Source organism: Drosophila kikkawai, chromosome 3L, assembly GCF_030179895.1.
Source record: "Drosophila kikkawai strain 14028-0561.14 chromosome 3L, DkikHiC1v2, whole genome shotgun sequence".
Taxonomy (NCBI): Eukaryota; Metazoa; Arthropoda; class Insecta; order Diptera; family Drosophilidae; genus Drosophila; species Drosophila kikkawai.
In genome coordinates, this window is record NC_091730.1 from 21,851,063 (window position 1) to 21,875,424 (window position 24,362).

General features: G+C 39.0%; 2 protein-coding genes across 2 annotated transcripts; both read left to right on the forward strand.

Annotated features, from left to right (window-relative positions):
• Positions 1 to 878: 878 nt before the first annotated feature.
• slow (slowdown) lies at positions 879 to 24,262 on the forward strand. Its single transcript, XM_017173113.2, has 6 exons — positions 879 to 1,306; positions 8,386 to 9,178; positions 22,435 to 22,566; positions 22,693 to 22,817; positions 23,297 to 23,715; positions 23,784 to 24,262. Exons 2-6 carry the CDS (start codon positions 8,421 to 8,423, stop codon positions 23,913 to 23,915), a joined length of 1,566 nt encoding a protein of 521 aa, XP_017028602.1. The 5' UTR covers positions 879 to 1,306; positions 8,386 to 8,420; the 3' UTR covers positions 23,916 to 24,262.
• On the forward strand, positions 12,748 to 13,299 carry LOC138928276 (C-type lectin 37Da-like). Its single transcript, XM_070284945.1, has 2 exons — positions 12,748 to 12,817; positions 12,875 to 13,299. Exons 1-2 carry the CDS (start codon positions 12,748 to 12,750, stop codon positions 13,297 to 13,299), a joined length of 495 nt encoding a protein of 164 aa, XP_070141046.1.
• Positions 24,263 to 24,362: the final 100 nt, after the last annotated feature.

Genomic DNA, 24,362 nt, shown 5'->3' on the forward strand with positions numbered 1-24,362 from the left:
AAATTAATTTTACTTTAGTTCTAAATACATTATTTTGCAGATATGTCATTTTGCTATTCATATTATATAGCGAAATATAGGAATAAAATATATAACTTTTTACTTTATTTATATAGACGTATAATAGATAAATAATGTTTTAATGATTTTATTTAATTATTATTATTATCATCTGAAACTTATGCATTTGATAAAAAATACTGTTTCAAATGACTTTTAAAATATACATAAAAATAAGTTAGTTCTCCAAGTCTTCAATAATTTATTCAAGAAAAGATGACTTGCATACATCATAAATTTATATTAAATCTTTTTATTTAAATATAAATATGCATTTCATATTAAAACCCATATCAGTTTAGTTTAAATTTGCTGTATTTAACATTTAGTTTATTGAAATCAATTCATAAAAACAACAAATATTACATTAGCACATTGTAAAAACGTCATCAGTTTGTTTAAGATAACAGAGAAATGAGTAATTAACGAGGAACACATATATTAATTCAACAGATTCCGTCATAAATAATCAAAATAAACAAACATTTTGCAGAATCTGTAATATTTATTATACCTTATTACATTATTTGTTTACGGAAATAAAGCTTCAGCAATTACAGAGGGGAATTTAAAGATGTAAAAATTAAATAAAAACATATTGTATAATGCTATTAATAATATAAATATTATTAATAATTTACATATTATATATTAAACTTATAAATTGAATTCCGTTTACTTTTCAGATAGTTTATTATGTATTAACACAACTCTTAAAAAAGATCTTCCAGCTCGGACAGCACTGACTGTGCCGCCGATCGGCGATCGTTAACTGGACTTTCGGTTTCGGCCGGGCACTTTTCAGTTCGTCTCGGGACTTCTAAGCGATCGGTTTGGTTCGTGTTAGCTCCGCCGCGCCAGCAGAAAAGTAAATCTCGAGTCTCGAAGATCTCAGCGAGTTTTTCCCGATCGCTTGGCACACGGAAGCGGCTAACGCAGAATCCGCAGAGGAAACACCATAGCAAGGGGCAGGCATAATTGCTTATAAATATATTTTAAAAGCCCCCACAATTCACGATTCTGTTTTTAAGTGATTACAAAAAAGAATACAAATAAAACCCAAATGCCGCGTATCTGTTTAATGTCAGCGCAAAAACTCAATTCAATTTATGGTTTGTGATTGTAAATTTGACATAATTGTGTTTTGATTTATTTGTGTGAGCCTCGTGCCTTGAGCATCTTTAAGATTATCGCGAAATAATACCAGGGAATCTCCTCATCCTCCCCTCTCGACGATAACCCAAGTGTAAGTCTCATGCAAATATTGTTAATTAATTGCAATTATTTATGAATTGAATGTGTGTCAAGCGACGCGCGACATTTCCTAGTGCATTAATCTTGCTCAAAATCGCACACCCCACCACGGTGGGCAGTGGGGGGGGGGGGGGATCCTGTCTGGGAGTTGCATGTCACTTATGGACGTAATTTGCATTTTGCGGAGCGGCTAACTAAGTTGTGTCTACCTTTATGTCATTTTTCTGGAGAACTCTAACCACACAATGCCATAAATGGTTGGGGAATTGATTATTGTGGGAACCCAAGGCGGATAAAGCCATGTTCTTTGATACAGAAAAATTAGTTCTTAATTAGTAAGTCATGTTAGGGAAAGATATGCTAATGATTGTAAATTTCTACATAATTTGAACTTAATAATGCATTTTAAATACATTTTTCCTTTTAAGGTTAAAGTTATTTATAATTAACTTGAATTATATATAGTTTTTTAATAAGAAAGAAAGTCTTTCTTTGCTTTGAAGTAAAACTACATAAGGTTCAATATGTACAGAAATATATGCATAAATCTTAACATAAATAATATATAATATATTTAACTATAAATATTTTTAACTGAAAAATATTTAAATAACACCATAAGCCTTATGTTTTCATTGTACTTTGTCCAGATACGTTTTTATCTCATAAATTGAGCTTAGATATATTTATATTAATAATGGAAATATTATAATTTTTAAAGTTTTCCCTCTTGATTTTCTTATTTTATGTCTTATTTTCGATCATAATTTAAACTCTCCTGATAAAGCAAATAAATTTTCATTAAATATTCGAATTACGCCTTAATTTACGCTGACTGAGAGAAGATTTAATAATCTAACCGGCTGTATTTTCCCATGAATGAATTCTCCAATCTGCGAAGAGGCTCAGCCTCAACTTTTCTTCCCTAGCCCATCATGCTTGTCAATACCTTAGGTGGCTATATGTTAATTCAACCAGTATCTAAAGTATTATCTTCATCACAAATGGTGTGACAAAAGTGGAAAATGCAACAAACTTGAATAATTTTATTAATAGACTCCCCTTTGTTGTGACGCGTTTTGTGAGGTAATTATGCAAGGGCTAATTTATATATAATATTAAATATTTCTCATTTTGTGCAAATGCACACTGCATTTGGACACATATCGCTCGGGGCAGGTGCGCAATCGAAAATCGGGTTTTACGGGCACGATTCGCCCCAAAATGCGATCGTGCCTTCCTGCATATCATAATCTTTCAACAAATATTATTACGGAAAAACTCGAGAGGGGGGGAGAGTACGTCACATGGCGCATGTCCACTGGTTTCTTGTTTTGTTTTCCTTTTTTTTTCTCTCCTTTGCTTTGCTAATTAACCAAAGTCATTTGCATAAATTACGCAGCTAACGGTAACTGGGTTTATGTCTTTTGTCTGGCTTTAGCTCCCCCAACAAAGTCTAGGGTCACCATGAGCTATGGAACTAGGGGGACACCAGTGGGGATATACACATGGCCATGGGGATATGCAACTAGGAGGCTTGGGGCCCGAGGGGGCGTGGCAGCGCAGCTGCAAAGCAATTAGCAAAAGACTGGACATGCCAGCAAAGCGAGCTACGCCGTTGCCTTGTTTTTTTTCCTTTTGCCTTTTTTGGACTATTGCAATTGTTATTGAAATGGGTTTCGCATTTGAAGTTGAACTTGCTGCAGTTTTGTACTGTGGAAAAATGTAGGGGAATAGGTTTTTAGGGATATAGGTAGATATTTAATTTTTTAAGAATTAATTTAATTCGGAAATTAGAAAACCATCATTGTTTTTAATATTTTATCATAAAAGTGATCTAAAATTTATTGTTTTAAATTTAACCAATCAAAATCAATGCCAAAATTTTGTATTAATATAAAAATTTATACAATTACCACCAATAAGCGTAAACATAGAAAATACTAGACGCTTAGAATTCCCAAGTACGAATTCAGGGACAAACTTAATGAATTTGTAAAGGTTTCTTCGGTGGAGACTGAAACATACTTAATAAAAATAGCAAAATCTAAAAAAGTATTTATATTATTATTATTTTATTTTCCTAAATATTATATTTTCAAAAAATTTTAAAACTATTTGTCCAAAGAGTAATATATTTTAAGTTTTCAATATATTTCCACCACCTAAACTTTAGTAAAAACTTAAGGAGATTTTATCCTCTCACCTTAATTCATATTAGTATCTTTTTTCTCACTGTGTAGCAAAGCGGGCTGGGTGTAGTTGCGCTTTTTGGATGTCAAACTGTCGATGTTGAGCATATTGCATAGTTTTCGCTTTTCATCTCCGAGACTCGAACTTTGTTAGGAAGGAAACGCGGCAACAAAGGCCGGCAACAATCCTTTAATTGGACTGAAAGTAAAGTGTAAACAAAAGCTGCGATCGAACGACCCATGGCCCCACTTGCCGCTTCCCCCGTCTGCTCCCCGCCAATGACAGTTTGTTGATCTTGTTAAAAAATAAAAACATTCAGAAAAATAAAAACAGAAAAGAAAAAGAGAGCCAGTGCCGGCGGAGGGGAATGTCAAAAGTAAACGAGATACAAACGCTGGGCAAATGTGTCATGATTTTGCATATTAAAGACAGCGACACAATATCAACACACAAAAAAAAACAGCATGTGAAAGATGTATATTGTATACTATCAATTCGCCGGTCTACGACACACTATTAACCATTTCGTTGGCCGTGATTTTTCAAGCCATCAGAGAGCTGTCTTGGCTGTCGTGGGAAAACGAAGACGAATCCGTCGTCAACAAGAACAATAAACAAGGCCCACGGGGGGGGATGAATGAAATGTGCAACTCCCTCCAAAAGCACCTCTCTCACCCTTGGTTTTCATCTCAAATATTTGGCAATCCATCAGATAAGATATATATATTGGATAATACCCGAAACGTTCGGTTATTGAACTCCAGAGCACCGCGTGAAAATTATATCAGTCGCTGGGTGGCTTTATTTTTTACCCGGAATTGTTACACTGACAAAAACTAGGAGTTTTAGAGACCAGCAATTTTTTATATTATTAAGAAGAACCCTTGAAGAGAATAAAATTTGTTACTTGCAAAAGAATTACTTCAATAATTTTGGGATTAATTTAATCTACATTTCCCCAAGAAAAAAGCTCCCTTATTTATGTAATTTATTTAAAAAAAAATCTGAAAAATTCAAATTTCTTAAGATAAGCAATAAACTGACTCATAATTCTTCTCTGTGCACTTTTTCTCCCAATATACTGCCCCCTTGAGAGCGAGATCGGACATTTAATGCAGTTCCAGTTCCAAGATCTAAGGCATTTTGCAGCCCATCCTAGCTGTCGATATAATGTTAATGAAAGCAGTGCTGAAAAGCGTTTGCAACAGCAAACAATAGCAGCCAACAAATTGAAAAATACAAAATTGTTTCTCGCTTAGCCATAAAAAAATGGTGTTGGACGGGCGAGTTACCAAACAATTTCTCGAATGTCTGGGGATCTCCTCGGCAGGCGGCGTTAAGCTCTTAGTTTATCTCTTAATAAGAACTTGAGGAGCGGCCCCGATTACACAAAACATAAATAAAAACGCATGCTAAAGTGGCAGCTGTTTGGAATTGCACAAAAAAAATTGTGAAAAAAAAAAACGAGTCAGAGAAAAAAACGAGCCAGAGAGGCATTTAATTAACATTTAAATGGAGAGTCTGAGGCAAAGTTCTTAATTTAAATTACATTCCAGAATTTCTGATCAAAAATACCTCGAATAATGATCAATTTACACGCCATTGAAAGAAGGTAAAAATCGGAATATTTATAAAATTCCATAATGTCTGCTTTTTAATTAGATAATTTTGTAATTGCTGCAGTTCTTAGTCAGTGATGATTAATGAGGGAAATGAAAAAGATTTATTCATAAAAAATTAACACGAAAGTGTGCTATATCTCTCCGCTTTTTATTCAAGTTTTCCCCCTAAGAAAAACCATTTCCTATGACAACCAAAAACATGTCAAATGGGAATGAGACATAAGCACTGTTTCTATGGAACATGTAGAGTAGGAAAACGAGTGGGATTCGATAAGAAGGATATCTGTTAAATAGTTTATTATGTAAAAGTATTTACTTGTTGATAAATTGAAGATTACATTTTAGCTATAGGAATTTGTAAATATATTTTTATAAACTAGTAAAAATTCAGTTTATTTTGTTAGTTTTTGAAGATTGATTGATTATAAAAGTATTTAAATAGAGGATACTACATATTTTGTAAAATAAAGTTGCTTAAATGGATACATAATAACAAGGATCCAGAAAAATTCTAGAGACATTTGTTTGTTCTAATGATCTAAACTTTTTATAAATAAATATAATCACATTAATTACAATATCATAAAAAAGAGATTTAAAGTATCTTTTTTTTTATTATTTTATTCACAAAGTAGTTACCCATGGCTTTAAGCATTATCTTCTTGAATTCTGACTCACTACAAAGACCAATTAAATTTCCTATAAAATTCTAATTACCCTAATTTCAGACTTCACTGTAATTTTCTTCCCTAATTTCTTGATATATATAGCGTCTGTTTTACGCATCTCTAGTGATTCATTGGCCGTAGCTCATGTCTGGGTCAGCTCGCTCAGATACAGATACAGCCACAGATACAGATACATCTACAGATACAGATACAGATATAGTTTGCGATACAGATACTCCCACAGAATCCGTGTCTTGTCAGGGTGACAAAAATAAAGTTGACACTTTCCCGACGGGGAACGAAACACGCCTCCATTCCCATTCTTGCTAGTATTTAGCCATGTGATTTATGTGCTGGGAAAACAAATCAATAACATTTAACACACACTAATTTCTAGACGAGGAAAAAGGGAAATTTATGGCAGCCTTTGCATAAATTCCGGGTAAAGCGGTGCCCAAAATGCAACCGCGACCCGAAAGTTGATTTATAATCAATTCTTATGGCATTGCCCAGCTATTAATTTAAGATATATCAAAATATTGCCGCCGATCGGCAGTGGGCTGGAACTCTATACCATACATATACGATACATATATCTTTGGATTCATCTCCACCTTCGGGTTCAGACGAATGCCGCGGCTATGGGATTTGATTTATCTACGGACTGACCGTTTTTGGCAATCCCGGCAAGGTCAAGGCGAGTTGTCAACTCCGAGCGACTTTGAAGCAGTTACCCGGCTTAGATTTCAACGGAATCAAGTTGTTCTCCCCTCTGCTTGGATTTCTTCATCACTCTTTTTTATATATTTTTTGAGTTTATTTGTCTGTCTGCAGTCTCGATTAAGTTTGCTGTTGTGCGGCGCCCGAAAACCTTTTTACCATTTTTAGCGTTTTTGCATTTCTCGGAACTTGTACAGAGTTATGACAACTGGTTGGGGTTTGGTTTTGGTTTTGGGATTGGGCCTGGAGTGTGGAGTATGGAGACTGGAGTCTGCAGTCTGAGTTGGACATTTGGCAGTCATTTGAGTGGCAGTCGAGCCCAAGGGGTCCCAGGGTTTCACTTACTAAGCGGCTTAAAACCACACCTGATTGATACTCCCCCTTCGGTGGTGCTTGTCTTCCTCCTCGTGTTGTGATGCATCTGGGAAAAAGGGTCGGTATTGCCACATTTTGACTGCTTACTGTCTCACAATTTCCCAATCTCTCGATGCTGATTTTTAATTAGCGCAGCAAATGTTAATGACGACTTCAAGTCAAGAGACTGCTGTCATTCGGACCTATCAAAAGTTCTTTGGACTTTTTCAATTGCAAGTGCAGAGAGAGAAAATGTTATAGTATAATGCTAGAAGAAATTAAATATAAAAAACAATTTTCTAGACTATTTTTGTACATAAGAATTTTTTTATAATATTTTTAAATGTAATTTTCATTTAATTTACTTCTAAATAAGTTTTAATAACTCTTTGCCTTAATTAAGCTAGAAATCCTTATTGAAATTATACTTTAACATTTATAAAACTGAAGAAAATTGTACCAAATATACCTTAAAGTCTGATTTTTCCAGTGTAAAAATTTTCGAAATTAAAAAACACAAGAACACATGTTAGATCCGCTTTAACGAGCAGGGCGGGTGGACTCATAAATTCAAGTTGGAGCAATGAATATTAATAAGCTCACTGAGCAATTGCAATAATTGTTTTTTTATACCCAATGGGTTAAGGGTGGCTGTTCTTCTTTTTTTTATGTTTTTTAATTTGTATTTTTATGCTGACAAATGAGAGGCTTTTGGCTTGGCAGTGCGTGAAATTTTGAGAAATGACCGAACAAAGCGAGAAAATTGATGCATTTCTTGCTTCCGGCTTCGGTTCACTCCACTTTGCTTCACGTTTTTGGCCGGTTAACTGTTAACGCGTTTACTTTTCTTTTTTGTATATACATTTTTTTTGTTTAACATGTGATTTATCGGTCAGAACAGAGGCAACAGCAACAACAACAACGTCATGTAAGAATAATAATCAGAGTCACCGTCATCGTCAACAAATTGCCTTTTGTTTCAGGCGAAAAAAAAGCGAGCCGTACTTGGAAGTGTTGGCCACTCGACCGTGAAAACCGTTCAGCCTCATCGGGTTGTATCTATATATATTGGTATAGAGCCTCTGTTGAGGTAGCTTCCTTAAGTCCTTTTTGAGAAGGAAAAATATTCTCAGAAATTAGGTTTAATCTGGGTCATTTTTAGGCTACTGAAAGAGGGATCAACAAGCTTTAAATTATTTACTTTATACTTAAGTGAGTGTATTCTAGTTTCGTGTTGATCCTGTAGCCTTGACTCTAGTCTAGTTAATATACTTATGCTACCTTTCAATTACCCGCTGATGGACAGACAGGTCGGCGCTCCACGGGACAAAGGAATCGCTAATGAGAAGCCGTGGATCCGTCTTGTTGCTTACATTAAGCGCCGCCGCGAGGCGTGCAAAATGCCTAGGAATTTGAATGAGAACGAAAGTGAATGCATTTGGGAAGGGCTTGAGTACGAAACAAAACGAGTTCAGCACTTAATAAAGTCCCCCTTTTATTTTATTTCCTTGCAGTTTCAACGAGCGAATTGAGATAGCGGGACATCATCATGCTGGGAATCAACTCCTTGGGATGCTTTTTGCTGCTCTGCTGCACAGTGATGCTAGCATCAGGTGTCCAGAATAGCAGTAGCCCCAGCCAGAGCCCAAACTTTAACCAGAACCTGAATAGAACTCATCTGCATCAGCATCATCATCATCGAACACATGGCCACAGGACGCGTCATCAGGGGAATCCTGCCAGCACACCTCAGAGACAACAGCGGAGATTACAGCTTGTGCAGAATGCCAAGTCGGATGTGGAACTGCTGCCTGGTGTTACCATGCAGGAGGTCACCAGACTACGACGGATTCAACCCCATAATCCCTATAATAGGGTGCAGGGCGCAAGACGCCTTCACCAGACCAAACCCACATCCGAGTGGGACTACAATACCTACAATATCCTGACGAACACCTTTGGACCTCCGCCGCCACCCATCCCTTCGTCACCGCGATCTGGAAAGGGTGAGGATAACACCCATGATGTGGAGTTCATTGGAGTGCAGGATAGGCGCAGAGGTTACTCCTTTGTGCCATCGGTGAGCAGCACCACCATGGCGCCGCCTCCGAATCTAAACAGAAGATCGGCCAGTCCGGGTCTGGGCAGCAGCATGGGCACCATACCCCCGCTTGTCCCTGCCCGACGGGGCTATAGCTACACCACCACGGCACCCAGCACAGTGTCCACCGGTTTCAACACCGAAGATCCCTTCGAGACGAACACCATCGGGCGGGGGTTTCCCACGGACCCCAAGGAGATGGAGCGGTAAGTGGATCATTCCAAAATTAAGTAAGAACGCTTGCCAAATCATTATCCACGTCATTTGAATGTCTTAGTTGTGGATTTTTTTCAGCAGAAAATATATTCTGATTAAGAGTTCATAATTTATTTTATTTGTGATAAAATTCACCAGAAACTAAGTAAAATATTTATCCCAAAATATAACCAATAAAGAAGACATTCTCCCTCGATTGAAAATCTGATTAAAAAGATAATACATCTTATCTAAACCGCAAGATTAAGCGGAATCGAGCAGACTTTATTAACCTTGCAATCTTCAGTTCATTGAGCTATCGAAGAGTAATGGTTTTGGGTCACACCCCTGGGATAGATGAAGTCGGTCTTGAGGTCCGGCGATCTCTCAGCGGCATTTGGGGCGAGGCGTGTCCGATTGCATTTATCAGAGCCGCTGCCCGGCGGTTCAAGGTTGCTGCAGCCATAAATAAATACACAGCCGAAAAGGCTTACCTTTGGCCCAAGATCCGAGGCTTATCGGGGCGCACATAAATTATTTAAATATTATGACACGAAGCGCTTTCAATGTCAGCGTTCCAGCAGCAGCTGCTAATTTGAGACCAGAGACCCGGTCTTCGGTCTCCGGACTTTGGCTGGAAATTAGCCCCAAGGCCAAGTGGCTTTGATTTTTCCAGCACCTCTTCGCCGCGACTTCAATTGTCGTGTGTGTCAATTGCCAAGCACTTGTGCGCGAGACAATTGCAATTGCAGCAACCCAAGTGTACAGCTTCGATCTCTGGCTAGATATGGCACGTCTTCGCCTTCTAACTGCACCGATCTGGTATCGATCTGGCCAAGATTGCCATGATCTGCGTGGCATTGACTCGAAAAGGCAGCCCCCCTCCGCGCTTCTAGTGTCTCTGCGTCGCTTTAAGGTAATGAACTTTAACGAGTTTTCAATTGCCAAGTGTGCTCTGATATTTTCTAATTGGAATTAATGTCCGTCTACTTAAGGGCAAAGGCATTCCAATTCCGATTCCGATTCCGATTGCAGTACTGCAACTTGACGCTCCTGCATCTGCCAGGGGGCAAACGCTGCGTATGCGCAATATGGGAGGGTAGCCACTAGTGTGTGCGGGCTGTTGCAAATTATGACACTTTTTGATTTATGCGGCAACTGCCAAAATCATGCCACAAGGCACAGCTATCCAGCTAGCATCATCAGTCATGGCACAGTGGGGCAAAAGCGTTTGGGGAAACGTAAGTTACCGCAATTTTGGGTTGGTTGTCAAGAAGGGGAACGTACATACTTAATTAATAACTTTACAAAAATGTATAAAAATTAAAAGAAACATTTGGAAATTAGGTTATTATTAATTACATATTTACAAGCATGTTCTTTACACCTGAAAAAAATATTATTTAATCTGTTTATTGTTGTAAAAGTGTAAAAAAAGAACAGAAATACGAATTATATCGTAAAGAATTCTATAAATTATTATTTTTATTATTTTTAAATATTTTTTATACAAGATATAAATGGTGTAATATTGTATAGAAAGAAAATATACGAATTTTACATTATTTTTCAAAACTGTTGAAAAATTCATATATTTCCTAGCAAATTGTCGCTAAAAGTAAACTTTAAATAAATGTTAAATGTGACTTTCTTTCCTTATAATTGTCTTTAATAATATAGAAATTCCAAAAATGACTTCTGTAAATAAATATAATATTAAATTTATCCCAGTGTATTTCCCCAGCAAGATCTTTAATGTCGCGGCATCATTTTCCACTGTGATTGCCTCAGTACGTAGGCGCTGCTGCCTTGCCTTTATATATTTTGTAGTTTTCTATTTATTTAAGCGTTGCACGTGCATCGCCAAATGCAACTGCAAGTGGCAAGTTGCAACAGAGCGTATGGAAATGACTGCTCCGTGCGGATTGGCTTTGCTGCGATATTCACACGCCGCCATCGGCAGATATACGAGTATATCCATGTATCTCAGCATACCATATGTATATGAAGTGCCCCTCTCAGCAGCGATCGAACCTGGTTAATGGTCGGTGCAGCGATTCAATTGCGGTTGCGGGTTCGGTGTTAATCACCGTCAAATGCGGATAAAAGTGAAGTTAAGTCGTTTTCCGCTCCTTTGCCCCCAGAGGCCGTGGAAATTACGCTTTTAATTATCCAAATGTTGCAACTCAACGCCAAAACAGCATTTGTAGCATTCGAAATTTGCTCTACGGCGGCCTTTTTAACCAGTGTTTTGGCTTCTGTTTGATAAACTCAATTTATGTCTGCAGTGTGCATGTTTTGCATTTGCTGTCCGACACTTGATTGATGTCTGTTACTTTTTTTTTATTCGTGGTAACTCTTATTGATTGACTTTTGATTTGCGATTGCAGTTGCGCCACCGATCGGTAGCTGATGTATTAATTATGGATTCCGGGACTCGGGTTACTTGTATTTTTTCCTTAAAGGCTGTAGATGTAGGTGTCGATACGGGGCGGTGGCTGAGGTGGGCGTTGCCGCTTAAATGCCACTTGCCGCCCGAAATCGAGTATCTGTATCTAGCAGATATCTGCAATGGCCTGGCATAAAAATCGAAAACAAAGCAGGGCCTTGACTTCAATCAGCCGCAACAATAAAAGCCAAAAAGCAACACAATTGGCAAATGCACAATCAAATGAGACAAGAGACCCGGGCTCAGAGTTATGTGCACTCCGAGCAGCTCTGTGACCCCAGACAGAGATTCAGGGTGCACTGGGAAAAAAAGTGTCATTAAATGTGACTGTTAAATATGTTAAGAATTCGAGTCTGGGGTTTATTTATTATATTTTATATTTATTAATTTATTCTTGGAGTTGAGAAAGAGTTCTCATAATACTTTAGACTCTGCTTGATTTTGTAGCCGTGATCTTGGATGCTTTTTATATTCTTTTAGATTATATCGATTCTAATGGTTTGATTAAGTTATCGCTCTTTATCGATCCGATCCTGGAGCTTACAATTCTAAATGTATATTGAAGGCTATAGATTCTAAATGTCCTATACAAATCTATATTGCAATTTGTTATTTCAACTTCTTTGAGGAATATTTATAGGGTGAAGTAAATAGTAATATGATTGCCATTTATCTATAAATCGATATTTATCGATAGTATTTTTTGTCTGTTATTAAAATTATTAGGTGATTGTCTTTGCTTATTTCACTTCTACTTGGACTTTCAATATAAATAAACCTAAACTTTCTAATCACTCGTTTTCTGTTCTCAATATACTTCTTTGGGAGAATTCTATTATGATGAATAAAATATTTTAAAGAATTAAATAGAGTTATATATACTGTATAATATACCTATACTCTTATCAACCTTCCAATTGTCTGAAGATTTTGACCGAATAACACGATCTCACCTTTCTCTGTCTCGAATGATAAGACAAGCAAAATACAGAAACCAAATTGATTAATCTAGATACTGCGTTTTTGGCCTATCTATCGGCCAACTCACTCTGTCTTTCTAATGAAATTTGAATCATTCTTTGGGGTATAAAAACGTGCAGTTTGGGAACAAACCACAACAGTTATTTCAAAATGCTTACCAAGTACAGTGGAGTTTTGGCCATTTTGGCCCTGATTTACCTAAGCGGAGTGCAAGGAGATGGTGAGGTCCTTTTCCTAAACATTATTTATTTAATAATCCTTTCGTATCCCTATTTAGTGAGTTCGAAAACTAAGAACTTTATATACGTTGGCGACACTCTCTTTTACATTGAGGAGAACGTGTGGAAGAACTGGTTCCAGGCTCGGCTTTTCTGCGAGAACTTGGGCTACAATCTTATCTCGCTGGATAGCCAGGAGAAATATAATGTAATCAACCGATTTCTGGACGATAAAGGATCAAACGGCAGCTTCTGGACTTCAGGAAACGACTTTCTGACCTTGGGAAAGCACACTTGGTTTCCAAGTGGACAGCCAGTTGACCCGGCTCTATGGCATCCCGCACAACCAGACAATACAAATGGAGAGCAGCATTGCGATGAGTTCAGATATAATTTCACGTATCTAATGAATGACGATAGCTGTCACTTCCAAAAGAACTTTATTTGTGAGCGTTCTCTGGCGTCTCCTCCTGCTAATCCTTGATTTCCTTAAATTTGTGGTGTAAAATGCACCTACGTTTATAATCAAAGTCTATTGAAAAACATTTTTCAGTAAAGTTTAATTATTGAAAAATAATTTATGCATATTTTAATCTATATCTAGTTAGGTTTCAGTTTTTTTGCCAGTGCCAGTCTTAGACGGAGGCACAACCGCAGCTGGATGCGAAGTCAGGGCTCGAGTTCGCCGCCTGCAAATTGCTTGTCAACAATCGACGACTCCAACCTCCAACTCGGAACTGTTGGCTCCAAGCTCCAGGTCTAAGCTTGAGCCTGGTTCTGCGATAATTATGGACAGGCCAGGGGGATTTCGGGGGGGCGAGTGACGAATGATTTGATATGCTGGGCTTGGAAAAACTGCACTTAGAATGCGGCTGGGGCTTGTGAAAATTCGTTAACATTTTGCACCGTGAAGCATTGTGCTCAATGGCTACGCCTACGCGTGCTCAGCTAAAAAAAAAAAAAAAATAATAATAAACGAGGAAAAAGAGTTGTTGAGTCTGAGCTCTTTAGCTGGAGACGGAGCTGGAACTGGGCTTATCTGGAGTCCAAGTCATGCCATCGGGGCAATGGAAACCTTGGCCCAGGCAGAAGCTCGTTTAATGAGTTTTTCTTGGTATCCGTGAGGGAATCCAACTTGTTATGCCCACCGACTGGTACACGTGCTCATCGGAAATCAGCGAAGAACACGACAAGATATGACATCAATTGAACAAATTGGTTTGACAAATGCAAAATGCTGACTTTTCCATCTCAATATTTCTTTTTAATTAAGATGGATTTCTCAATCTGTTAAAGGGTTTCGATACGAAACTTATTAGTAAATTAGTCATGGCTTGGGTCTTTGAAGAATGGTTGAAGCTATACAATATCAAGGCTCACAATATATCCATTTGGATATGTATCTCTGGATTTGTCACAATTTATTTGGGTCAAAGGTCTGGCTCACAAACATTTGTTACACTTTCCCTCCAGCGTGTGTCATTTTCTGAAGTATCACATTTCCAGTTGAGGTATTTATGTACCTACTCGGGCTATGGAAACCTTTTCGTTCCGACCTTAAATAATTAATGATTGACTCAAGCTTGGGTTTGAAAGGGAAAACCTTTTCTTTAAGATTTAAGAAAATAGAAAATGAGTCATATAGAGTCCTAGAATATATATATATCAAATATAAATGGAATTATAATTTAGATAATAGTCCTAAGAAGTCCTATTTAAGATACCTAACATACAATCCCTTGTCAATATTAATCTTGAAGCTTAAATCCTATTATACCCACCGTTGCACCCCCTTTTAATTTCCCCCCCTAAGATACCATTGTGAAATCTCAATCATAATTATGACAAACCTCTATATCACACCTTAGGCTTTGCCATAAACTATAAAGAAAATTTATTGAATGAATATGTAAATCTCGATTCATGGTCTAAATTTACGCCTATTGTCTGCTTCTCCGTCTGCGCCATGCAATTAGTGGGGTTTTCACATAAACACGAGTAAGTCACTCGCAACATGGCTTGTGGACAGTGAACACTGGACAAATGGACAGATGGACACGTGGATATTTGGACGGATGGACAGTTCCGTCACACAATGGAACTGCATGGGCTCAGACCAGTAATTTGCAAATCACGCAGCTTCGCATCTCAAGTTGAAAATTGGGTTAATGCAATGCTGGGGGGACTGGCCACGTCTGTGGGGAGACCGGGATTACATGGAAACCCGTTCCCTGAGAGGGGCTCGGAGGCGGGCTGTGCTGACGTTGTCGTTGTCTTGGCATCGCTTTTGTCTTGCAGCCCCTACAAAAGACACAACAAATCTGCGAGCGCCACACACGAGCTCCTCGAGTCGCCCAAAAAGTCGGTCTTTTGGTCCAACATGACGCACAAAATTCCGACCATACTCTGCCCTACACTCTGAGAAAATTATGGGAACTTACTGAGTCATGAAAGCATAACTGCCTCTTTGCATTCATTTATCGTTTAACTTAATGCTGCATACAAGGTTCCCAGAACATTTAAAGGTTTATGAAGTCATCTCCTCTGATTGACTCATCAATCATCATCAGTCAGAGCTCATTTTAATTGAAATCCCAATGCAATCTTTGATTGTTTTAAATAAATAAAGAACTCAGATATGTTGTAAATAAATTTGGATCCCTCTTATTGTTAAAATATACAAGAATTATTTATTTAAAAATCTGGTTTGTGAAGAATCAAACTTTAAAAATCAATTATTAATTTAAAGATAATATTATCTGTTTAAATTTACATTTATTAAATAATTTCTGCAGTCTTTAGTTAGTTTTTTGTTCAAAATTTCTTTTTAATTTCCTGTTATACTATAAATTTCTCACAGTGCATCCGATAAGCATGCTAGCCCGGCCAGAAGAGCGAACGAGACACGCCATTTGGCTTACTTAATTATGTTGCAATTGGACACCGAGAGCGGCCAAGACACACAACCTGGAATTGAGACTGGGACTGGGATTGGGTTCGGGAATGGCCTGAAGTGGAGTGCATTCAAGTGGTTGGGATAGGATCGCTGCACTTGCTCTGCTGAGGTATGGCGTGGGCCGATGGGTTTGTTGGAAAATATCTTCATTGGAGGCAGCGTCTCGGCAGCAGCTTCCCGCTTTTCCAAGCGGAGCGCTTTCAAAATTTTGTTTTTTCTTTTTCGTTACGCCTTTTCACTGGTCGTTGCGCGATTTGGATCTCAGTTTCAGCATCTGATCAGCATCAGCTTCAGCATCAACAGTAACAGTAACAATAACAATAACCAAAGTGGCAGCAGCCGCCGAGAATGGGCCATGTTAATTTGATGAAAATTTGTGTGCGTTGGCCTTTTGGGCTGCGCTTTTGTTAGCAGTTCATCGGAAAGACCAAAAAAAGCCGATGAAAAGGTGGAAATATGTAGGAAATGATTTACACTTGAAGAAAAATATATAAGAAATATATTAAAAAATGTATTAGAATGTTCTTTTACTTTCTGAGATCAATGAGCCTGTTATAAACATTCCCTTCTTAGTTCTTTTCTATAATAGCAACCCATTAGAACTCAAATTTTTCTTAGAGTGCATTCAGAAAATGGAAATCGTGCACGCCTCTTGCATTTCTCTGGCGTTTTCTTCAGATTCAGAGAAGGGCAGAGGAAGCAGCTCACGTTGCCACTAATCGGATTTTCGGCCACGGCTCGACACGGCCGTTGTTTAAACAAGTTTGGGGCATTAATCATGATTTACACCATCCTCCCCGCACACACACACACACACAGACACCAACACACTCTCAATCACATTCACACTCCGGCCCCAGAGGCTGCAGCGAAAAAAAAGGGCCGAATTAGCGGGGAGGGAACTTGGAAAAGAGGGAGTTACCCATTGACAGGCCCCAAAGATCGCTTATCGCGCGATTATGTTGTACGGAAAATGCAATGGTCAGGCCACTGAACCCCACATTGCATCGCTTTTGGGGCCTCCTGCTGGCCTATAATCAGCTCAGATTACCACAAAATAGTGCTCCATCTTCATCTCGCCCAGCGCTGCATTCGCATCTATGTACAACTGGTCAACCGCCTCGCCTTGTCTGACACTTGCGGCAATTTTCTTTTCACTTTTCGCAACAAATTCTTTCTGCGTCTTTTATTGCATAATCTGGCCAAGAGAGCAAGACAAATTTACAGCCAAATTAGAACTGGCTGGCTGCGGCTAACCGTGACTGGCGATTTGTGCATTTGAAGGGTAAAAATTAGAGGTATATGCTCTAAGGCAGGGAGTTTGTTGCAGGGAAAAATAACAGGGAAATAATATAAATAAAAAATATAAATATTAAACCAAGTTTCTTTATAAATAAATATTAAATATTGTATAAATTGCCTTGAAAAATAAATATTTTTTATCTACCAAAGTTCTTTCTTAGGAATCATTGTATTACAAAATAACTAATACCCCAAATAGGATGTACCTTTAATATTTATTTTATTGTACTAAAAGGTGCACCTAATTCATAAAACTTTTAACAATAAAAACTAGAAGTTTTGTATATTTTTAAAAATATTTAAAAACTCCTTCTACTTTTCTACTTTAATATATATTAATCAAACTCTGTTTTCCTGCTTGACTAATTCAAATTCTTAAAAGTTAAACAGTTTCACAATATAATTTCCTGTAAACACATGCCAAACTGGTTAACGTTGCCCATATATATTATCCCGATCCAGAAAAGTCCAATCTGATTTAGTGCTGACAAGTACTTCAAAGCAATGAAGAAATTCCATCGATGTTTGCCCATTTTGGATGAGGAAGTTGCCGCTGGGCCATTCTTTCCCTGGGGGAATTTGCCTGGAGGGCAGGGAATATGGAGTCGTTGTCGGAGTCTCCGCCTCCAGCTTGGGGTATTTGTCCAGTCGCATATTGGATTTCCACTTCAACCGCCGCTGAGTGCTGCAATAATTCTCTTGGTGAAAAATGAACAAAACTGAAAGCGGTGGAGCGGCTGCTGCTTCTGCTGATGATTTTTCTGCCTTGGCTGCCGTTGCACTTGCCATCCGTGGACATGACTGAAATATTATTAGAAGCGGCGAGGCAGTGCGTCCGTCCTCCTTTGGCAAAACTCCTCTTCCCGGGCGGGAGCATGGTCACAGGGGCGTTGCATTTTACGCTAAGTAAGAATCCGAATAGAGCCCGACCAGCTGGACCAGGAAGCATGATGTCTGCAATGTTCTTCTCCGCCTCCGATGCCGTTGTCGTGGTCGTTCCTCTTGTTGCTCTTGTGTCGCTGTTGTCGTCGTCTCGGTCGTGTAAGGTTGGTGCACTGGAAAACTATCACATTTCCTTATTTAAATTGAATGAAAATGTTGATTAAATCTGGAAGTTTGAGCGCCGACAAGCGAATAATAATTCAAGATATATCAGTTAAGAAAGGGTACTTCCCAAGAGACTGACAAACTCTAAGCTCACTCCACGACCTCAAGCTTTCTCTCAGTGCAGGAAAGTTCTGGATGGAGTTGTGGGTGAGTGCCTCCAACTCGCCTAATGATGCACTGCAGCTCGCTCTGTTCTGGAATTGTGCATTTGCTGGCCATGGCCGAGCCTGGGCTGGGGCCAATTTAAATTCTAATTCCATGTAGCAAATCAGATTAGCTGCCGACCGACCACAAAATGGCCCAAACAGTTAGCCGGACCTGGCCGCACTTGAACCGAGTTCGGCAGCCAAGTTTCAGGCCAGCCTTTTGGCCAGTGGCTTGGTTTTTTCTGCCTTGCTCTTGGTCTTGGCCTAGCCCGAGGCATTTTCTCTCCTTCTCCATGGGCCGTAAAAAATCATTTTACGACTTTGGCAACAATAATTTTATGTTTTTATAAATTTATTTCACATTTTCATTTGGAAACCCGATAAGCAAACAGACAGACTTGCACTTTTCCCTGGCCTATCACAGCTGTTTACGGCTGTTAAGTGTCGCCAAGTTTTTGTGGCTTCGCTTTTTACTGGGCGTATGCGTCTTAACTGTTTTTTAAATGCATTCACGTTGCAGTTGTAAAGATTGACAAAATGCAAACTGGTTCCCAAATGCGACCCATCCGATTGACTGACTCCGACTGACTCTAAAGAGACCCATAAAAATGATTTAAATTGAGATTTACTTTATTGAGGGGTCTCTTCAGCTAACTGGGGTTTCATTTTGGCCAGAAACCCATTTGGCCCGCCTAATAGGTTTCATAAAAGACTCGAGCATAAAGGGGTTTTTTTTTTTGGATTACAATTTTAATAAGTTTTAACTCCAATCGAAACCGAAATAAAACTCCCAAGGTTTTGCTGGCTGTCAACACAATGAATCGCTGGATTTTAATTAAAAGTGAATTTTAGTGAAGGGAATAATATTTTGACGCCTTGTTAATATTTATCAATTTAAGGAGGTCTTGGTGAAGGATAAAAGTTCATGAAGTGCAGAAATTTAAAACGATTTTAGGGAATATAAATATAAAGATTAAAAACTACAAATGGAACTTTAGACGTTTAAACACTTTAAACACAATTTTTCAAAACAAATTGAAAAGTTTTTAGTATTTCACTTTCACTTTTAAAGAAATTGCATTTTTTTTTTTAAATAGATTTCATAAAACGTTCATATATTTCTTTTAACCTAAAAGCAGTAAACGTTCAGCTAATGAAGAAAACTTGTGGTTAAAGGTGTAAATCATAAAAAAATTGACTGTAAACAACACTTCCTTCACCTTATAATCTTCTTCCTTAAAAAAAACTGGTATTTGACTCATCTTCTCCGCCTGTGAATCTCTATGTACTTTGAACTCCATCTCCCACTGCAGTCTAGGGTCCATTTATTAGCCCATGGCCCACTCGGAACACTCCATTAAGCCCACACATCGGCTCGGGGTCACCTCTTGGCCTGCAGCCATCGATGGCTCATTAATTTCTGCGTGGCATCCAATGAAAATAAATCGTAAATCAATAAACCGTACTCTCAGGGTTTGGGCCTTGTATCCCCCACTTTTCTCTGGCTTTCTTTAAGTGCATCTTATTTTATTTGGGAGCTGAGACCAATATTTCGCTGGCGTTTCCGTAAAAATTTAACAGCTTTAATTTTTTGATTAATTGGCCTGCCTGCATTTAATTTTTGTTGCCTGCTGCTGCTCTTCGTCTGTCCCCGAAAAGTAATTTTGATTGATGTTTTTATAATTTTATGAAACCCTTCGTGGATGCTGGCTGAGTAAATAACTGAGATGATAACTGAGCCAAAAGAGAACTCTGAGGTCTAGCCACAGGTGTTCGGGGCGTTCAGCAATTAAAAATTCAAATTTAATTTTAGCCTAAACGTTTCTAAACAATGCAATGAAGCCATTCACAGACACACATGCATGCGATTACACTTTGTCTGGCGCTGTCTGGCGCAGCGGGATATATACAAAGCGGCGGTGGATCGTTGGATCGGTGGATCCGTCTGGGGTCGGGGATGCATCTTCTGCAACGGCACAGAAAGAAAATTTTAATTGTTTATAATTTAGTAATTAAGGAAATGAGGTTTGGAAAATTTTACAAATATTTTAATACTATTTTTAACAGTGCTGAAAAGTATGCAATGGTTTAAGTATGAGAAAAGAATCACGTTAAATAATTATTTGTATACTTTCAAGGTGTCTACCTTGAAAATAGATTTCAGATCTCCAAATGATCCTTGTGCAATCTAGATTCTGTAATAAAAGTTTCAAAGTTTTTCTATGCATTATTTTAGGCACCCAAAGAAGCGTTTTAAATACTCCAAAAATATAAGAAAACCAAAGCAATTCTGATCTTTTAATATCAAAAATCAATCGCTTTGATTACCCCTTTTTGTGTGTGCATTGGACCCGCACAGAGATTTATGTAGCCAGCGGAATGGAGATGGAAATGAGCATTTCATGTTGCACTTTGTTGGCACAGTTTCTTCTCCGTCTCCATCTACTTTTTTGTTGTTTTCGAAAGAATACTTCCGCATTTGGCTTGGCCGTTCTTGTTATTGTTTCTGGCCATGGCAATATATAGCTGTTTCGGTTCGGTTTTTGGGTTTGGACTTTTTCCGTTCCCGTTTTGTTTGGCGCCCTTAACGCTGGACGCTGAGAATGCTGGCGCATAAATAACGTGAGAATTATGGTACTCGAACTCCTGCCAGAGAAGCCAGTTACGGCCAAGGAAGAGAACAGCGCATAAATATGCATGCGCGGCAATAAAGAAATTGGTAAATGTCCCGGTCGCAGGACCATTGTGCTGGCCAACAACTGTGTGCCACTTTCCGCTGATGCTGACTGCCTGCTGCCACTTTTATCCGCGAATTTTCGGCCAGCAAAAAGGCCAGTCAGTCACTCCAGTGGCCACGTCACGCGTTGGCAATTGTTTTTGGCCCGCATTGCCAATTACGACACCATCAGCAAGGCAGCAACATCGCAGCAGCAGCAACTGATGCAGCAGCAGCAGCAGCATCCAAATCACAGCAGCAACACCAACTGCCAATTTATGGATGCATCGCAGTTTCGGGCCAGTTTGCAGCCTCTTTTTGGCAACCGAAAAAAATCAAAAACCGCTTATTATCAGCGCTTTTTATGTTTTGACTGCTGGCGGGTAAAAGGTCTTGGGTGCATTGGTTTAGTACTTGGGATTTTGTTTGGGTTTCGAAAACACACACAACATCGGGAGATTGCAGTCAGTCAGCTGGGTGTGTGGTGTGCTTACATCACTTAAAAACTCAAATGGGTGTGTGATAACTTTACTTGTTTTTATGATCTTGAATCGTAAGAAGTTTTTAATGCCCAGGAGAGATATTTTAGGCTTTATCTGCAATCAGGTGCATCTTCTTAATGGCATCATTAAATTTCTATTAATATCTGTTAGAGAGTGCATTAGACTTGTAAACAAATATTTGTTGTACAAGTAAATTTTTGTAATTTAAAAATTAAATATGTGTTTTAAGATGGGTTTCAGGGGAAACACTTTGAGAACTATTAAATTTTATATTAAAATTTCCAAATATCTGTTGCTAAAAATAAAAAGTAATCTTAAAATTTAAAAGAATAAACCATTTTGTAAGTTTTAATAAACCAACAAGAAAAGATTTCCTCATTTATCAATCTAAGGTAAAAAACCTATTGCTTAGCTTTAAATTAAATGAAATTGAAGGCAATGCTGAACAGCACTCGAACTGGGCCTGACAGCCACTGAACTGTCGGTTGCGTGAACTGGAGCACTTGGTCTGCAGCTCCTCCGCACAAATGACACGGACTGACATGGCCCCAAGTCATCGGCTGGGAGCGGAGCGTGTCGTGTTTGTCATCGCAGATACTCCGCGGAGCTGACACAGAGACACGCTCCTATCTGGCTCTGGTTCGAGTCCACTCCGCTGGCACATGCTGGCACATGTGACAATTGGCATTGGCTAGAGTATGAGCCAGAGTCAGGTCCAGAGCCGAGTCCAAATGCAAAGGGGGCGCAGCAACCTGTCGTTATGACAGTAATTGGCCGACATAGTCTGGAAAAGTCAGTTTCACTTTTCGCCGATGATGAGTTACTGATTTGGGTCAAAACCAACATCCAAGCCAGAGTCCAATTCACACCTCGCTTCGATCTCTTTCAGGCGGCACATCTGCGTGCAGCAGCGGACGGTGACGATGCCCGTGAAGCGGACGGAGGTCTACACGCGTCCCACCTGGAAGCATGTCTCCACGCCCTGCCAACCGCCCACTTTCAATGGACAAATGTGCACCAGGTAAGCGGCAATTACTAGCTATATTTATTTATTGACTTATTAGAGGTATATAGTGAGAGGGAAAACACCTCTACAACTTCATTTGGTTTTACTATTATTTTTATAATAAATAATATATATCTTTAGGGTGCAGGTGGTCCATGAACCAGCCTACAGGGATGTAATTGACCACAAGACTGCCCAGCAGATGACCTACGACTGCTGTTCGGGTTGGAGCAGGGAAAATCCACGGGCGGATGCGTGCATGAAACGTGAGTGATTCTTACAACTGTTTTGAAATTTAGAGTCCTAATTATCATATTAAATATAACATATATTCAAGTCTCTGTACATACACTAAAAGAAAGTTGAAACTAAGAGGTTTTATTGGCATTTTTACTATTTAAAAATCTTATTAAATGTTATCTTGTTTCAAAACTGAATTAAAAATACAAAAGTGCAAAATATTAAACGAACAATTTTCAGAATAAGAAAAGTGATAGCAAATAGAACCGAAATTCCAATTATATCGCGTATACGACTAGTTGAACCCTGTAATATAACGAGTTTAAGCACTTAACTTACTTAAACCAACTGTCTCATTTAAAAAACAATTTAATTTAAAGGGTAATCTTCCATTTAGCGTCTTGGTTATAGATTTAACATTTATTTTCTTCCTAAAAAAAAAAACTTTAGAAATTAATTCTGAAATAATCTAATTAACAAAACTCTTTCCTATGCTCCCTGCCAGCTATTTGCTCCACGCGCTGCCAAAATGGTGGTAATTGTACGGCTCCCAATACCTGCAGCTGTCCGGCGGGTTACAGTGGACGCCACTGCGAGCAGGATGTGAACGAGTGCCTCACGGAGAAGCCCTGCGACCAGCAGTGTGTTAATACCCCCGGCTCCTACTTCTGCCGCTGCCGTCCGGGATTCGTGCTGCAGGCGGACCAGCAGAGCTGCCGAAAGACCTCCTCCCACGCAGATGACGCCTTCGAGGCGAGGGATTTGGAGAACGACATCGATGACACCGATGCCGAGGTGGTCACGCGGCTGCAGAAGATCGAGCGCTCGCTGGCCAACGAGCGAGTGCATACCAACGAGTTGCAAAAGTCTCTACAGGCCACCTACAGCGTGGTGGACACGCTCAAGAGCAGGCTAAGCACGCTGGTAAGGATTCTGAAGGATATTTTGCTAGGAATAGTGATAATAATTTGTGTAAAATGTTTTCTCTATAGGAAAAGCAGGCTCAGGATGTCAGCCGGCTGCAGACGAATCTGTACAAGACGGAGTCGAGGACGAACAAGCTGGAGGGGATGCTTAACCTGCTGCTAAAGTGCCGAAATGGGCCTAATGCCAACTGCCCCTAAACAGAACTGCATTTTTCCTTTTTTCCCCAACGCTATTATTTAAATGTTAGGTAACTTAATTGTCCACTCTGTTCACGTGTAGCTGCTCCAGCTTGTAAGCCATTCCCGAGTTGCGAGTCGAGTGCCTCTGTAGTCCGTAGAACCAGCCCTCGACTAGGGCTATGTATTAGTACTTAAGCGAACGTGTCATAATTGTATCGAGATCTGAAGTTTTAGCTGTAAGCGCACCACCGCCAACTGCCCCACCCGATTCGTGGTGGGTGCAGCGTTTAGTTTCTGCATGTATCTGTATATAATTGTAACGTATATGAGAAATCATTGCACAAATAAATGCATTTTCTAATTCATCGTGGAGAGTTGGTTTTCAATGGGAATGGAGGGGATTTCACAGAAAGGGCTTTTTTGGACAGGAGTTTGTTGTGAACAACATCTATATTTAATACTCGC

Bases quoted from the DNA above. Each gene is read 5' to 3' on its own strand.
- slow (XM_017173113.2), top strand. From the start codon at position 8,421: ATGCTGGGAATCAACTCCTTGGGATGCTTTTTGCTGCTCTGCTGCACA. The intron at 22,567-22,692 runs GTAAGCGGCAAT...ATATATCTTTAG, and splicing joins AATGGACAAATGTGCACCAG to GGTGCAGGTGGTCCATGAAC. The intron at 23,716-23,783 runs GTAAGGATTCTG...TTTTCTCTATAG, and splicing joins AGAGCAGGCTAAGCACGCTG to GAAAAGCAGGCTCAGGATGT.
- LOC138928276 (XM_070284945.1), top strand. From the start codon at position 12,748: ATGCTTACCAAGTACAGTGGAGTTTTGGCCATTTTGGCCCTGATTTAC. The intron at 12,818-12,874 runs GTGAGGTCCTTT...ATCCCTATTTAG, and splicing joins AAGCGGAGTGCAAGGAGATG to TGAGTTCGAAAACTAAGAAC.